This window comes from Musca autumnalis, unplaced genomic scaffold, assembly GCF_047663935.1.
Source record: "Musca autumnalis isolate F117 unplaced genomic scaffold, ASM4766393v1 scaffold_4, whole genome shotgun sequence".
NCBI lineage: Eukaryota > Metazoa > Arthropoda > Insecta > Diptera > Muscidae > Musca > Musca autumnalis.
In genome coordinates this window covers 103,120,189-103,138,083 of record NW_027411977.1, presented here as the reverse complement: position 1 = coordinate 103,138,083, position 17,895 = coordinate 103,120,189, and the positions used below count along the sequence as shown (strand labels likewise).

Here is a 17,895-nt window from a genome sequence, read left to right as displayed (position 1 = left end):
AATCGTTAACACCCTCAACACCTCCTCCTGCATAATGGCTATCCGGAACTTTATTTCTCGGAGAGGAACACCAAGAGAGTTTTATAGTGACAACGGCACTAATTTTGTGAGTGCAGAAAAAGAAATTCGTGCTGCCGTAAATGAAATGGATAAAAATGAGTTGGTACGCAATTTTACCTCTGCAACAACAACATGGAAGTTTAATCCACCTTCCTCCCCACACATAGGAGGTGCATGTGAAAGAATGGTGAGGTCAGTTAAGACAGTTTTCTACAATATAACTCCAACTAGAGTACCAAGTGAAGAGTTACTTCGAAGTATGCTTGCGGAAGTAGAAAACATCATAAACTCTCGTCCTCTGGTGTATGTGCCAATCGATCACGAAAATGCAGAAGCATTGACACCAAATCATTTGCTGTTAGGCTCTTCAAATGGCATGAAACCTTTAGCATCGTATGACGACAGCGCTGTGGCTCTTCGCAATAATTGGCTATGCTCTCAACAGTATGCAGACTCATTCTGGCGACGATGGGTTAGGGAATATTTACCCTGTTTGACATTGAGATCAAAATGGTATGAAAAGGCAAAGCCACTAAAAGTTGGTGACTTGGTTATTGTGGTCGATCCATCGAATCCAAGGAACGTGTGGCCTAAGGGGAGAGTACTGGAGACAACTCTAGCAAAAGATGGCCAGGTGCGAAGCGCAAAAATTATGACGTCCACTGGTATATTGGTGAGACCTGCAACCAGATTAGCTGTGCTAGATGTGGCGGAGAAGTAGGAGTATGTCTTCGAAGGCTTCTCGTCATACTGAGGGGGGGTGTTACCGCCACTGGTGATCAATACACATCACGTCGCCCAGTAATTAAAATAAATATTTTTGTTTGTTCTTTTTTAATCAAATTTGATAACATGTATCAATTACTATCTTTGATCCTTCATTACATTGTATTTCTTTGTACTAAAATATGTAAAGCGAAGTTAAATTTATAGTGCTGAAGGAATCTCTCTTTCTTTTACAATTTTTGGTCGAGCAGTTAACATACTGCAAATAAAATCTAACATTAATTTTAGCTGATGGTTTGAAACCAAAAAGTATGTATAAATTAAGGTAATAATTTGTAATGTATTTTTTCCTAATAAAATTGAATTCCTTTAGGAATTAAAACATTTGGTTGCGCCACAAGTTGGCAATCTTTATATATAAAACTCAATTGTCGTTTGTTGGTAATTGAATCAGTTGAAAACGGCTGGAGCGATTTGGATAATTTTTTTGTGGAAGTGTTAGTCATAGTCCAGTTTAGGTTTTTATGCAAAGAAAAATTGGCCACGCCCACTTTTCCGCCCACTTTTATAAATATGTTATATCTATGAAACTACTCAACAGATTTTCCTGAAATTTTCAGGGAACGTAGAGTGATGGCCCCCTGTTGAAATTGGCTACACATTTGGTTGAATTTCGGATCGGGCGGGGTACCTCCCCTATGCCCTATTTTTTGTAAAAATGCAATATTTGCAACAATTACAAATGTATCGCTTTGAAAATTAATTTCCGAGTCAATGGCGATTGTGTCTCCGACCTTACGTGCTTATTTGGGGCATTAAGACTGGACAACGCCCACTTTTTTAAATATGTTATATCTACGAAACTACTGAATCGATTTTCCTGAAACTTTCAGCGAATGTACAGGGTTGGTCCCCGATAAAAATAGGCTACATATTTTTTGACTTTCGGATCGGGCGGGTACTTCCCCTATGCCCTATTTTTGTAAAAATGCAATATTTGCAACAAATACGAATGTATCGGTTTCGGAATTTATTTACGAGTCAATGGCGATTGTGTCTCCAACCTTACGTACTTATCCGACCACGCTCACTTTTTAATTAGGTTATATCTACAAAACTACTGAAGGGATTTTCAAGGAAATCGCGATTTGTCTATACTTTTAAATCTTTAAAAATAAAAATCAAATGTCGTTCGTTGGTCATGGCATCAGTTGAGAACGGCTGGACCGATTTCGATATTTTTTTATGCAAAAAAAATGTACGCCCACTTTTTTCAATTTTTAATTTTTATCAAAAACTACTGAACCGATTTTCCTGAAATTGCCAGGGAATCTACAAGGATGGCCCCCGCTTAAATTAGGCTACAAATTCAGTTGAATTTCGGAAGGGGCGGGGTACTTCCCCTATACCCTACTTTTTTAAAAATGTTATATTTACAATAATTACGAATGTATCTATTTCGGAAGACCTTACCCACTTTTTTAGGATCCAATGACTTGACCACACCCACTTTTTAAAATATGTTACATATACAAAACTACTAAACCGATTTTACTGAAAATGTCAGGGAATGTACGGGCATATTTTCTTGAATTTTGAAGGGGGCATATTTGAAAAAAACGCCTTTACTTTATGAATAAAAATCAAATGCTGTCATAACCCAACTTAGGTTTTTTGGAAAGAAAAGTTTACCACGCCCCCCGAAAACAGGTTACATATTTTATTGAATTCCAGAGGGAGCGGGGTACCTCCCCTATGTGATATTTTTAAAAAACGTTATATTTGCAAAGATTATGCATGTATCGGATTAAACATTTACGGATTAATCTACAATCTAGGTACTTCTTTAGGGCCTATAGGCCCGACCACGCCTGTTTTTTTTAATATGTCATAACTCCAATACTACTGAAGGGATTTCCATAAAATTTGCGACAAAAGCTCAATGTTTGCCGTTGTTATGTATATATTATGAATTTCGGAAGAGGTGGGGTACCTTCCCCATGCCTTTCTGTTAAACGCTATATATAAGCCAAATGTATGATTATATCGGTTTCAGCATACATTTTGGTAGGCAATGAAGTTGTGTGCACCCTAGGTACATATTTGGAGCCAAGATACCGGCCTACTTTTTTTAATATGTTATATCTTGAAAACTGATGACCACGCCCACTCTTTTCAAAACATTATTTTTCCAAAACTACTGAACCTAATATTCAGAAAATGTTCAGGAATGTCCCGTGGTCCAAAATGCTATATATGTATTTGTAGACGAATTTCGGGGCCTATTATTTTATAATCGCTATATTTGCTAACCTTATGAGTGCATCGGGTTGCAAATTAGTTTTCGAGACAACGGTGGTTGCGCCCCCGATCAAGAAAAACTATATATTTACAAATTATTGTGAGGTTCAACGGTCCATCAGCCATGAAAAGCTAAAACATATAAGTCTCAATAAGCGGGAGAACTCGATTTAACCACTTCTTAACCTTTAAAATTAGATCGGTTTAGGATAAAGACAGGGAGATGGACGATAATAAATCCTAAAAAGCATAAATTGGCGAAAAAATCCGACAAAGTCCGTAAGAAAAAAGAAAGGTTACAGACAAAAAATTCTTCTCGGTTTGACAATAGGCCGAAGAAGTGAGGATTTTCTACCTCTATCTATTTATTTTTTAATCTATCTATTTTTTAATTTTTAATCTCAATCTATTTTTTAATTTTCAAGCATAAAGTCGATAAAAAGGTGTCATTAAAACTCATTACGGCGGGCCAGCAACGCGGGCCGGGGTCTGCTAGTAATGAAATAAATATTTTTCAATAAAATTAACCAGTGTTGGCGATTATTTGTTCAAATCATCGGCGGACCATCTATTGTGAACAGCTGTCATTTGGCATTTCCAATGATACAAACATTTCCCAACCAAAAAATTGTTAACATAGATCCAGGTTTTGGTATAGCCCTCTTATAGCGGTACCACCCGATTTCAAGTATTATGAGGATTTTATCTTCATTTTCAGGCCGAATTGGCTGTAACTTGGCATTTGGAGTCCCCAATGGTACAGAAACTTTCTGGAAACTGGAACCCTTTATGTAACGTTATAGCTTATTCAGCCAGAAAATGTATATAGCAAAAACTTCAAAATAGCTGGAACCGGGGTACTTTTATATAACGTGTACCCAAGTCCATTATTTTTTGTGGAGACATTTTTTACAACTTTTTACCCTAAATGCAAAATAACAACCAATTGTGATGAAATATGTGGATAACAACTTTAAAATACCTTAAATCGGTCGTACCGTTATATAGGGGCTATACCCAATCGTGGATCTATATATAAATTTTTTTCATAGTCAGATTGAATATGCGAATTTCCTGCTTCAAAATTAAACTAAGTTTTGTGAAAATATTAGAATTTACAAAATTTGAAACCAAATGGAGTACCCGTTCGAGAGTTATCATGCGCCGCAGCTTCATTAGCCTAAAGAATGAGGAAAAAATGGCGCTGACTAGCTATATCAACACGATTGCTGGCTTCTGATAGTTTTTTGACATTTTGCCAGTTTTCTCTTACCGTACTTTTAAACAGTTCGTTCTTTTCCTAGTTTTACTATTAAAAAGTACTGTAACGTAGCTAGGGAATGCGTAATCATTTTCTATGAAATATTCTAGAAGGGCCGTAAAAAGGCTTAAGTCATAAAACATAATGAAAATTGCGTTTCCGCGGGCGGATTCAATAAGGGAACCTTGAATAACAACCTGTTTAGTACCATATTTTGGAAATTTTTGGGTCAAAAATAGGGAAATATATATTTTGTTATTAGGACCACAACTTCTTCATGTGATACAGGCTTCACAACGGAAGAATCCTTAAACCACACAACGATATGCCATTCTGTATTTTGGTTAAGTTGGAAAATTAGATTAGATTTCTTTTGCCGATAGTATGAAATTATTTTTGAATCCATAACCGTTAGACAATTATATTACTTGATCGAGATCATGTTATTTATGTTATTACAGACTCGTAGTTAGGTGCAAACCAATCAACGCATTTTGTGAGTAACTGTTAGATAGTGTTAATTGTAGGACGAGAAAGCTTTGGGAATTGTATTTGTAAAAATATTACCTTTTCGGTTATGGTAACCTGTAACAGGGTTGGGGTAAAAATTTAAAAAAAGATTTTAAAAAAATAATAAAAATTAAATTGCCAATTTTATGGTTAGTAAGAATAAGAGGGATTTTGTTGTTTTGTTGTGAGATTTGAACTATTAAAATGCATTTGATTTAAATACCTATGTTCATAAATTCTGATAATAAAAAAATTTACTAAATTGCAAATCGAAATAAAATAAAAACAAGTAAAAAGTCGTTAAGTTCGGCCGGGCCGAACTTTTTATACCCTCGACCATAAAATAGTCTTAATTAGAATGGAATAATTAGGTGGAACAACTTTTCGACAATAGATAAATTCCTACTGCCTCCCACTATTGCTTAATTTACACTGTGAACACAAATGTTGGGGCAGGGAATAATTCCTTTTGGAAATGAAAGCCCTTGGTGTGTGTACATTAAAAACCCCGAAGGACAGATGCGCCGTGAGTCGAACTTTCGCCCTATGGCGTGATGAAGTTTTTGCAAGAGACCCTGTAAGCCATCATGAATTAGCATTATATCCTTGTTTGTTGTTTTTTTAGAGCCCTTAAGCAACAGTGAACAAAGATATAACGCTAATTCCTGATGGCCCACAGGGTCTCTATCAAAAATATTATCACGCCATAACGCGGAAGTTCGACTCACGGCGGATCTGTCCTTCGGGGTTCATAATATACTCACCAAGGCCTTTCTTCCCCAAGAGGAATTTTGCGTGCCCCAGACTTTCACCTCCATTTTGTTGCACAGTGTTATCTAATCTAATCTAAAAAATGTGTTCAACTAGGTGAAAGGTACCACCAACGGGGCTATATCAAAGAGTCAACCTATCTTTAAATTTTTTGGCGGAAAAGTTTTATAGCTGCAGGGAACTTCAAGAGTCAAATTGAGGGTAGTTTGATCAAAACAATGTAGACCCTCAAAAATGGACCCATATTGACGAATTTTAGTGAAGAAATTTCGTGACCACTGAAAATTCCCGAAAATCGGGAGGTACAGTTATATGGGGGGATATACCAAAACATGGACCTATATTGACGATTATTTTTGAATAGACAAAATTGTAGCTAAAATTCTCAAAATACCGATCATTACAGCTAGTTCGGTTAAAAATTGCAGCTAAAATTCTCAAAATACCGAAAATCGGGAGATACCGATATATGGAGGCTATACCAAAACATGGACCTATGTTGACGATGTTTCGTTGGAGATGTTTTATGACCACTGAGAACTTCAAATGTCAAATTACAGCTATTTCGGTTAAAAATTGTAGCTAAAATTCTCAAAATACCGAAAATCGGGAGGTACGGTTATAAGGGGCCATACGAAAACATTGACCTATGTTGACGATGTTTGTTGGAGATGTTTCATGACCAATGAGAACCTCTAATGTCAAATTGCAGATAGTTCGGTTACAAATGGTGGCTAAAATTCTCAAAATACCGAAAATCGGGAGGTACCATTATATGGGGGCTATACCAAAACATTGACCTATGTTGAGGATGTTTGGTGGAGATTTTTCATGACTACTGAGAACCTTACATGACAAATTACAGCTAGTTCGGTTAAAAATTGTAGCTAAAATTCTCAAAATACCGAAAATCGGGAGGTACCGATATATGGGGGCTATACCAAAACATGGACCTATGTTGACGATGTGTCGTGGAGATGTTTCGTGATCACTGAGAACCTCCAATGTCAAATTGCAGATAGTTCGGTTAAAAATTGTGGCTAAAATTCTCAAAATACCGAAAATCGGAAGGTACCGTTATGTGGGGACTATACCAAAACATGGACCTATGCCCATATCCTTTGGGGTATAAGTTTGTTGATCACTAGGAACCCCAAGTGCCAAATTATAGCTAATTCGGTCTGCAAATGTGGCGAAGAACGTCAAAATACCTCAAATCCGGAGGTACCGTTATATGGGGGCTATACCAAATAGTGGACCGATATAGCCCATCTTCGAACTTGACCTGCCTATGGAAAAAAGACCCTCGGGTGCAAAATTTCAGCACTCTATCTCAATTATTGCGGATGCTAGAGTGATTACAACAGACGGACAGACAGACGGACAGACAGACAGACGGACATGGCTAGATCGTCTTAGAATTTTATCCTGATCAAGAATATATATACTTTATAGGGTCGCAAATGATTAGTTCGATGTGTTACAAACGGAATGACAAACTTAATATACCCTCCATACTATGGTGGAGGGTATAATAAACTATATTTTTTTAAAAACTGCCTAAAGAGATTCTTATAAGATTGAAAAATTTTCAAGTCTTTATGTTCTTATTATTTTTTTTTTTTTTTTTTTTTTTGAGAAATTGTAGGGTTACACATCGAAATTTTTCATAGAACAATACAATTAATATCAAGGCTTACCGTTCGTCCCGGAGATCCAGTTTTACCCTCTTTACCCGGCAGTCCTGGTGGTCCGCGTATTGTTTCGCGCAGTAGATCATTTTCTTTAATAGCTTCTAGGATATCAGACGCATTGCATGTACATTTGCCAGTGTATTTCTGAAATTGAAAGACATGAAAAATTACATAAGAACAGGGAAATAATAATAAATGGGGGAAATAATCGTCAACTAGAAAAACTGCATTTAATTTAATAAAATGTAATACATATATCTTAAAATTTGTAAATATTTTTAAATAAAAAAAATTAAATTTTTCGCAGTGTAATACCGAAATCTTCAAAATACTCCATTTATTTCTCCGGTTATTTCTAGTATACATACTACTAGCTGAACCCGGTGCGCTTCGCTACCCCGAATAAGGTAAAATATATTTTTATACACTTATTTGTAAGCCAAATTTCGGCACACATTCCAACTTTCATTAAAATCGGGTATAATTAAAATGTTTAGTTCATCAAATACATGAAATCGGACAAAATTATATATAAGAGCTATATCCAAATCTGAACCGATTTCAATATAATTTGGTGACTTTATTTCTAGACCCGATACCGTCACATATTCCAAATTTCATTGAAATTGGACATACATAGCATGATTGATGCATAAAATACATGAAATCGGCCGAAAATACATATGAGAGCTATATCCAAATCAAAATCTGAAACTTCTCTCACTCAATGAGAATTGAGTCAGTTTACGAGATACTCAATTTTTAAAATGGCAAGAACTATACATTTTTAAACTATTTTTGATGGTAAAAGATAATATGTGGGTAGTATTTGGCCGGATCTACATCCTCATATAAAAAATCAAAAAAAAACTTGCAATTTACCCAAAAACAAAATGCAATTGAGTGAACACACAGAATATTCGTTGTAAGAGCGACCCCTACAAAAAACAAGCACACTACTGGTCTGTTCCTTTACTTTTGAAAATAGTAAAACCGGCAAAAGTAGTAAAAGTTGTAAACTGCTTCCATATGAATTGTACGGTGTCTAAAGTAAAGGAACGCTTTTCGAGTAAAAAGTGGTAAAACTTGAAGATACTTGCACGTAAAGGAACAGAGCTTACAATTTCTCTGTCTATTCTTTTATTTGTCTATGATTTAAAATCATTAGAACATAAAATTGTATGTTGATATAAACCAGAACTATGATTTTGTATTGTGATGACAAAATCAATATTTTCATTGGAAGTGGTTGTGTATTTTTATTGCAACAATTTTGTTAAAAGCCACAACTTTATTTACCGACTAACGTGCAAAAAATTATTCGTTAATTAATAATGTTATTTAAAATTGTAAAGAAACTATCATAACATTGGAGGTAGTAATTCTGTTACCAATTATGTAGTTACAAAATCGCTCAATATACCGCATAACTAAGTTCTCATCACATGTTTATATTTTAAAATTGTCAATAATAAATGTATAATTAGAACACTGACAAACGTGAGTACGGTGGGAGAATCCGAAATACCAATCTATAACATTGACTTTCATGGTTAGCAATAATTCAATAACCCTCTTAAAATTAGCTCCACACTACACCGTATCGAGAATATAGACAAAATTGCATTAATTTCAATTTGTGTAAAACCCCATGTAATTCCAGGCGTTCATTTGTACCAACAACGCCCCCATTCAACTTCATAGCGTGAAAAGTCGAATGGTATTAGATATTAGGGATACTGCGGTAAAAGTTTATGTACATTTTATTGCATTGGCTTGAAAAATTCCACTGTTTTCTATATTGAGGAAAGTTTCATTGTTATCAAGAATATCTAAAACATGTCAACATGTATGTATATTAGGCCGGGGCGATTTGATTGAACTGAGCAAAAAAGTCCACTGGACCATATATCTACCGTGATAATCGAGCCTCCCGATTTTGACTTTAAGTTTTTTATTGACGTTTTTTGGATAGTTTGGCATATAACAGCCAAACCATTGAGATATTCGATCCAACACAAAGACAAACATTGTAGCCAAGACAGTAATTGAAAACTCTCTAATACATCGCAAAAGCATTGGAACGCTCCTTCAGGCAGTTTTGGTCTTAAGAATGTGCAAACTTTTCGGAAAATGTCGATAAATGACATTGTGCTACAAAATTTGACCCGAAAAATATTCAAGTGTTCTGATGCAAAATTATATCGTGTTGGGATCCATGGACAACGACAATGCCTTAAGTTCGTTGGGGTCACTTCGTTTTATTTTTTTATAACGGTAAAAGTACTGAAAATCTGGCTTTCTTACATTTTCAAATTTAAACAGACATATCTTCTTTTTTTTTACAACGGATTTCTAGTGACCCTTCTTCCGTTTAAAGGGATGAATAATATCTTTAAAACAAGTTATTATTTAATTGAATAGTTAACAAATGGCTACGTTATAGTGGTATAAGTCTGAAAACCCCCTCAAAAAAACTATAACTGAATTTCTTACTGTCTTAGCTACTATTTTTGTCTTTGTGGTGGATCGAAAATCTCAATGGTTTGGCTGTTATATGCCAAAATATCCAAAAAACGTCAATAAAAAACTTAAAGTCAAAATCGGGAGGCTCGATTTTCACGGTAGTTATATGGTCCAGTTGACTTTTTTGCTCAGTTCAATCCCAGGAATCAGAAACGAGAAGGGCTCATTAAGGTTTTTTTCCTTCCACACAAATCGCCCCACCCTAATGTATATCCAATATCCAAAACATGCATCATCTATATTGATCAAAATGCCACAAATATTACTATTAGGACCATGCACAATTGTATTCCAAATTGTCTGAAAGTACTATATACAGTATAGTCTCGATAATCCGGACACCACATGTTTTGGCGATGCCCGGATTATCGAATTATCCGGATTAGAAAAACATATAATTCATATTCGTATTAAGCAAATACCATTTTAGCACTTCCAAATTTACTTTCCAATTTTACGGACAAAAATCGGTAAATTTAAAATGCTTATAATTTCGGCGATAAATTATATTTTTAGTAGGGTTCTAGTTCTGCCTAGAGCTCTGTCAAAAAATCAGTTAGAGAATCTAAAAAATCTAAATCCAAAAACTAAGATAATTATCCCAATGCTTTAAAAAGTTCTAGGTAAAATATCCTTGGAATACATTAAATGATCCCAAGGGACTTTCTCACAAATCAGAAGGCTATTGGACTAATTCCTTTAGAGGAAAGGAACATCCCCAAAAGGGAACTAGGCTACGCAACAGTACTACGCTTATCATAGTCAGCCATCAATGGTAGAAAAATCATTCGACCGATTCAGATAGTTAATTTCATATTGACTGTGTAACTGAGTCAACAGTGGCTAGCCAGAAAGACGAGATGTGAACCGAAAACTTTGAAAAACTTATTTTTTTCATATTTATACACCAATTGCTATTGCTAAGAACGAAAACGTCAATGAAATAAATAGGAATCTAATGTTCAAGATAAGAAAGAATATTGATGTCCGGATTATCGAGGTACGAAAAATATGAGATGTCTGGATTATAGGGTCTGCAAGGTAAACAAATCTAGTGTCCGAATTATCGAGACTATACTGTAATATAATTTCTACTTACCACTAGGGTCATATCCCTGTGTCATAGCGTGATGAGTTTTTACATAAGATTACATAAAATCTGAATTATAAGGTGATTCGGTGAAAAAACCTCACGCACAAAATGATTTTAAAATTTGAGTTTATCAGAATTATGAGAAAGTTTTGAAGTCATTGTAGCAGATATATAATTGAAAATAAACTTTAGAACCACATGAGATAACCAAGCTGACATAACATAAGCTTTTTTCAAAGATATAATTAAAAACAAGTAAGCAAAGGCTATAGTCGGACAGGGCCGACCATACGATACCCTACACCTCTACCCTGCGTGTTAGCTTTCAGCAAATCAAAGGACAAATAAGCTCATTGTAAGAAATAAATTTTTGGTGTCTGCAACCTTATCACATTAAGTTTAAATAACAATATAATAATTGTTCCACATACATCACAGAAGGGACAGGGCGTGCACCACGATTCATATTACAGCAATAGTATGGGGCCTACTGTTTATCGCTGAGTCCGAAAGGCATGTCTTAAATCACCACCTGTAGAGAAGTTGTACATGGTTGAAATACTCAGAAAATGTCGCCAACTTTACTGAGGGGTATTTTGCCATCGTTGGAAATTTGATGTTTGCTGGCCAGGAATCGAAAGCCCGACCTTCAGCGTGCAAGGCGGGTGTGCAAACAATTGTAGCATGGTGGCACCAATAAGTAATTTTAGAACAGACAATTAGTCTGGACCTAATCTTCTGCATATTTTGACATATTTGCTAAACCATATGCAATACTTTGAGTCCTAAATATCCCATCGAATTGGCTGAACGTTTGTATTAAGTATTCGTTCATCACAATTTTCGACCTGAAATTTATCGGTATAGGTCCAGGTCTTCATATAGCTCCCATAAAACCGTACCTCCCGATATCCGGTATTTTGAAGGTTGTGGCCTCAATATCAAACTGAAATGGCTGACATTTTGTAATCAGTCTTCGTTGGAGGTAAAAAAACTTTCCACCTGAAATTTGTCGTTATATGTCCACGTCTTCATATAGCTCCCATAGCCAGAACCTAGCGATTTTCTGTACTTTAAAGGTTATGGTCTCAATATCCCTCCGAATTTGCTAAAATTTGGTATTAATTCTCATTGGGGGTATTAAACTTTCCATTTCAAATTTGTCGGTATAGGTCTAGGCGTTCATATAGCTCCCATATAACGAAAGCTCCCCATTTTCGACATTTTGAAGATTGTGGCTCTGGTTACAGATTTCTCTATTTTATTGACTTGTCTGAAGTGAATTTCAAACAGAAAAATGTACACATAAACATTTTAAAAGATATTATTGAAATATATGTAGCATACGAAAATATGTGAAATACAGAAATTTCCCATATGAAAAAATAATATTTGCATATGCATAATTTATACATTTCGAATATTTTTGCATATGTGATATATTTCGATTGGAATTTAATTAGAAGCCAAAAATATGCAAATTTTACAAAAATAGGTGTTGCATAAAATTCCGCTGTCTACATATCATTGAGCTGATATTAATCGGGGTGCTCTCATTGATATGAGAGAAGGCTCCCTTGTTCCTACTGGGATGTTTGTGGAACAATTATATACAGAGTATTTTAAGAAATATTCTTAAATTTGAAAATTTGCGTTGTTTAGCAAATTCTGCTACATCTTTCAATTTTGGACAATTGGACGGGTAATACGATAGGGTTCCACGCAATTTGTAAGAACTGGGAATTTGACTATCATGAGAGAGACAATTTGTAGCATGGGAGAAAGAAGTGGTTCTCTTCACAAAACTCATTATATCTTAGGTAGTAGGTCCGTTACCAAGCACACATATTATTGCAATTTTCATCAGAGGAAAAATCGGTAGTTATTTTTTCATATATAGGCGATTTTGCCGGTATATGGCCTCCAGGTATTCAAATATGGACCAAGAGTAAAATGTTTTTATTTAGCATACAAAAGTAATTGTCCATTGCACCCGCTAAATAATATCAGATCATCATCAAAAATTGTAGGCATCTTCTTCGACCTAAACCCCTACCTCGTGCAAAATTTCGTGACTATTGATCTATAATTGCGACCTCTAGTATGCTTTTGATTACATTACAAGCAAAACACTGGATATATTAGGCTGTATCTCTGTTATCTGACCACATAAATCAACATAATTGGCATCAATTGAAAGGGCAAGAGTTGTCCTTCCAAATATTATTTATGTGAGCGAAATGTGTGGTCCAGGAATAAAGATGTTACCGGTATATTAACAATTTTCACAATTTTCACACAAAAGTTGTGGTCCATTTAACCCTCTAAACATCATCCGATCACCATCTCAAATCGCAAGCTTCTTCTTTGTCGATCGGACTATAATTGCGACATACAGAGCCGCTACAAAATCGGATAAAAATTTTGTTTTTGGTCCATTTCACCCGCTGAATATTTCTCGATCATCACCAATAAGAATAGGGATCTATTCTGGCCTGAACCCGACCTCCATACAAAATTTCGTGACGATCGGTCCATAATTGCGGCCTGGAGCGTGTTTACAATTTATAATGGACAGACGGACGGACGGACGGACGGACAGACACACATCTCAAAATCGCTTTATCTCGTCGAGATATCAAGATTGGTATACCACATTGGGCGTCTCCGACGAATATTTCGCCGTGTTACATGAATTTTTACCAAAACAAACTTATAATACCCTTTCCACATTGTGGTGTAGGGTATAAAAATTAAAAAAAATCCAAGTGGTTTGTGCATTACCTTTTTCAATATTTGAATGGAATAAACGTTATTTTAATTATTATTAGCTTTAAGTTGATTCATTCGTGCACCAGGAAATCATTTCTGAGACTTTTTTTCATTTCATAAATATTTTCAAAAAAATTTGTTTTTTAAAATCGATTTGTGCCTGAAGTTTTAATGGAATAAACCTTATTTTAGTTAAAAAAAGTCAAAAGTTCATTCATCCGTGCTACAGAAAATCGTTTAAAAAAATGTCAAAAAGTCATAACTCTACTAACCACACTTTTGACCATATATAAGTATCTTTATCACATTTTCCTTATGACGCTTTTGTGACATTTTGTTCTCAAAAAAATTTGTATCCCTATTATACATACTACATACATATGTTGGAATGATCAAAAATTACCCTCCCCCCATTTCACAACCAAAAGTCGTAATAACTCAACATGCAACATTTACAACGACAAATACACACCTTTCAGTGCTGTTCGGTAATTATAAATAAATACTACATCTGTAATGAAATAATGGCACATAAACACCAATTTATTGAGGTTTCGATTTTGTTATTCGAATTGCACATCGTGCTGGGCACAGTAAGGGGAGTAGAATTATTTATCGATTTTAGTGACTTGATTTAGTATTTGAAGCAATAGTTTCTCCCACTTATGGTTGCCACTTAATTTATTAAAATTTTTACTATTAATTCGGGTAGCTGCTAAATCCACTGCTTAATATGAGTTTAATAAATGGGAAACTTTTCGTGTTAACATTAATATAACGTAATTTGCTATAGGCACCTATTTCGATGTAATGAATGAATACAAAGCCCGAAGGTTATAGTGACTAAAGTGTTTATTTGTTCAAGGATGGGGGGTATAGAAATCGTCACTATTCTGTAAAAAGCTGATAATCATTTCAACCAACTGATATGGGTGTTTCCACTACAACTTCCGTGATATCAAAAACAGCCGTTGTTTTATGAAGAAGAATATTTTGTGGAGAAAAACGTAGTCACATCAGTAGACAGCGGAATCCAATGCAAATGCGTATATGGTTAGGATGGTCGTAGAAAAAATCTGATTAGACAGAAACTCGTTTTATCACAAAATAAATTTTTGCATATTTTGCATATCATGCATATTTTGACATATTTGCATGAAATGAGCATATGCAAAACCATATGCAAAACAGTATTCAAGGACCTGTGGCCTAAGTATCCCACCGAAATGGCAGAAATTTGGTATTAAGTATTCTGAAATTTGTCCACGTCTTCATATACCCCCGATATTCTGTATTTTGAAGTTTATGGATCCTATATTCCACCGAAATGCCTGAACTTTTATTTTAAGTCTTCGTTGGTTGTATAAACCTTTCCACCTGAAATTTTTCCGCAAAGGTCCACGACTTCATATATCCCACCGAAATGACTGAAATTTGGTGTTTAATCTTCGTTGGGCGTATATAACTTTTCTCCTGCAATTTATCGGTATAGGTACACGTCTTCATATAGCTCCCATAAAACGGTAGCTCCCGATTTTCGGTATTTTGAAGATTGTGGCCACAATATACCACTGAAATGGCTGAACTTTTATATTAAGTCTTCATTGGGGATATACAACTTTCCACCGAAAATTTGTCGGTATAGGTCCACGTCTTCATATAGCTCCCATAGAAGAGTACCTCCCGATTTTCGGTATTTTGAAGGTCGTGGCTGTGGTTATACATTTCTCTATTTTATTGACTTGTCTGAAGAAGCCCAGCCCCAAAATTTGACATTATTCGGATCGAAAATAGGGGTTGCATAAAAGAAATGCCCGAAACTAATCGCGTTATTTGTTGCAGCCTTTATCACCTGTACAGGTTATTTCATTTAAGTTCGAATTTTGGTATAGCTCCCATATAAAAGTATCTCTGGATTTTATTTGTTTTTAGGATTTTATCTACATTTTTTTCTGAACTAGCTATAATTTAGCATTTAGGGTTCCCAGTGATCAAGAAACTTCTCCACCGAAAGTATAGCACCCGATTTCAAGTATTTTGACGTTTTTAGATACATTTTCAGACCACTAGGTGTAACTGGGGTGCCACCGTGGTGCAATGATATGCACACCCGCCTTGCACGCAGAAGGTCGTGGGTTCGATTCCCCGGCCAGGCAACATCAAATTATCAACGGTGGCAACATACCCCTCAGTAATGTTGGCGACATTTTCTGAGTATTTTAGCCATGTAAAACTTCTCTGCAAGTGGTGTCTTAAGACACGCCGTTCGGACTCGGGGATAAACAGTAGGACCCATATCATTGAGCACTCATTGATATGAGAGAAGTCTCCCTTGTCCCATCTGGGATGTTTGTGGTACAATTATATTATATATTGTAGCTGTAACTGGACAGTTGAGGTTAGGAAAAAGTTCCACACCAAACAATTGTAAAAATAAATTTATGTTTTGGTATAGCCCCCATATAACGATACCTCCCGGTTTTAAGTACTTTGAAGAGTTTAGTTACATTTAATGACCGAACTATTTGTATTTTCACATTTGAGACACAAAACTTCTTCAACAATTGTCAGAATATGTCTATGTTTTGGTATAGCCCCATATAGCGGTACCTCAAGATTTAAGATGTTTTGAGGAATTTAGCTACACTTGTTGATCGAGCTACCTGTAGATTGACATTTTTAATTTCCAGTGGAAAGTCTTCTGCAGAAAAAATTTTAACACAGGTCCATATTTTGGTATAGCCTTCATTTCCGGTATTTTGAGGATTTTAGCTGCAATTTTTAACCGACATTTAAGGTTCCCAGTGATCACAAAACTTCTTCACAAAAATGTTCAACATATGTAAGTCCATGTCTCGGTATAACCCGCATATAACAGTACCTCCGATTTTGGGTATTTTAAAGATTTTACCTGTAGTTTTTAATTCGACAATTGAGGTTCCCAGTGGTCAACAAATTATTCCAAAAATTGTGAACATAAGTCCATATTTTGGTATAACCCCCATAAACGGTACTCCCGATTTTAGGTGTTTAGCAACATTTATTGGCCAAAATGCCTGTAATTTAATATTTGGCGTTGCCGGTGGTCACAAAAATTATGAACATAAGTCCATGTTTTGGTATAACACCCCTACATCGGTACCCCCTATTTTCGGTATTTTGAAGATTTTAGCTCCGTGTTTTGAGCGAACTACCTGTAATATGACACGTAAAATTATCAGTGATCAAAAAAAAAAAAAAAATCCCCAACAAAAATTGTCAACAGAGGTCCATTTGTTGGTATAGCCCCCTTATAACGGTACCTCCCGATTTTAGGCGTTTTCTGGAGATTAGCAAACATTTGTTGACCAATATATCTGTTATTTGACATTTGAGGTTCCTAGTGGTCAAAAAACTTCTCCACCAAAAATTTAGTCTGAATTCCTCTTCGGGTTCTTTTATGGTATCTGCTTCATTGACATTGCATGCGAGGGTAACGGAAAGTGATGGCTGCCTGCTAGGGGTAATTTTTTACTGAAACTCCATTCATGGGCGGTCATTATATAAAACCCTATTTAATGCTAAAAGCCCTATGAAGCAACGAACACAATCCAACATGTATTGCTCAAAGCTGCCGTCCCACAAAGCAGCAACTAACTAATAATATAATAATTGTTCCACAAACATCCCAGATGGGACAAGGGAAACTTCTCTCATATCAATGAGTGCACTCCGCACTTCATATTAGATAAATGATATGGGACCAACTGTTTATCGCCGAGTCCGAACGGCGTGTCTTAAGACACCACTTGTAGAGAAGTTTTACATAGCTGAAATGCTCAAGAAATGTCGCCAACATTACTGAGGGGTATTTTGCCACCGTTGAAAATTGTTTGTTGTTGCTTGGCCGGGGAAACGAACCCACGACCTTCTGCGTGCGAGGCAGGTGTGCATACCGTTGCACCACGGTGGCACCCAACTAGAGTTGTTAAATCTACTGAACTAGTTCAGTACGATATTTAGTTTGCGTATGAGTTATTTCATAAAAACGAAGATATAATATAATTCATTAGCAGTTCGTTCATACAAACGACCGGTGTCCACTGAACTATACAGTGAACTAGGTCGTTCAAACGAACTAGATTTTAACAACTCTAGCAGCAACGGTGTTCCACCATCTTTCCGCTAAGGTCATTTAAAAC

At 35.6% G+C, this 17,895-nt stretch overlaps 1 protein-coding gene across 1 annotated transcript; it reads left to right on the top strand.

The window, feature by feature from the left end:
* The first annotated feature begins 319 nt into the window (after positions 1-319).
* LOC141403034 (uncharacterized) lies at positions 320-781 on the top strand. The gene has a single exon (XM_073985167.1). It carries the CDS (start codon positions 320-322, stop codon positions 779-781), a length of 462 nt encoding a protein of 153 aa, XP_073841268.1.
* Positions 782-17,895: the final 17,114 nt, after the last annotated feature.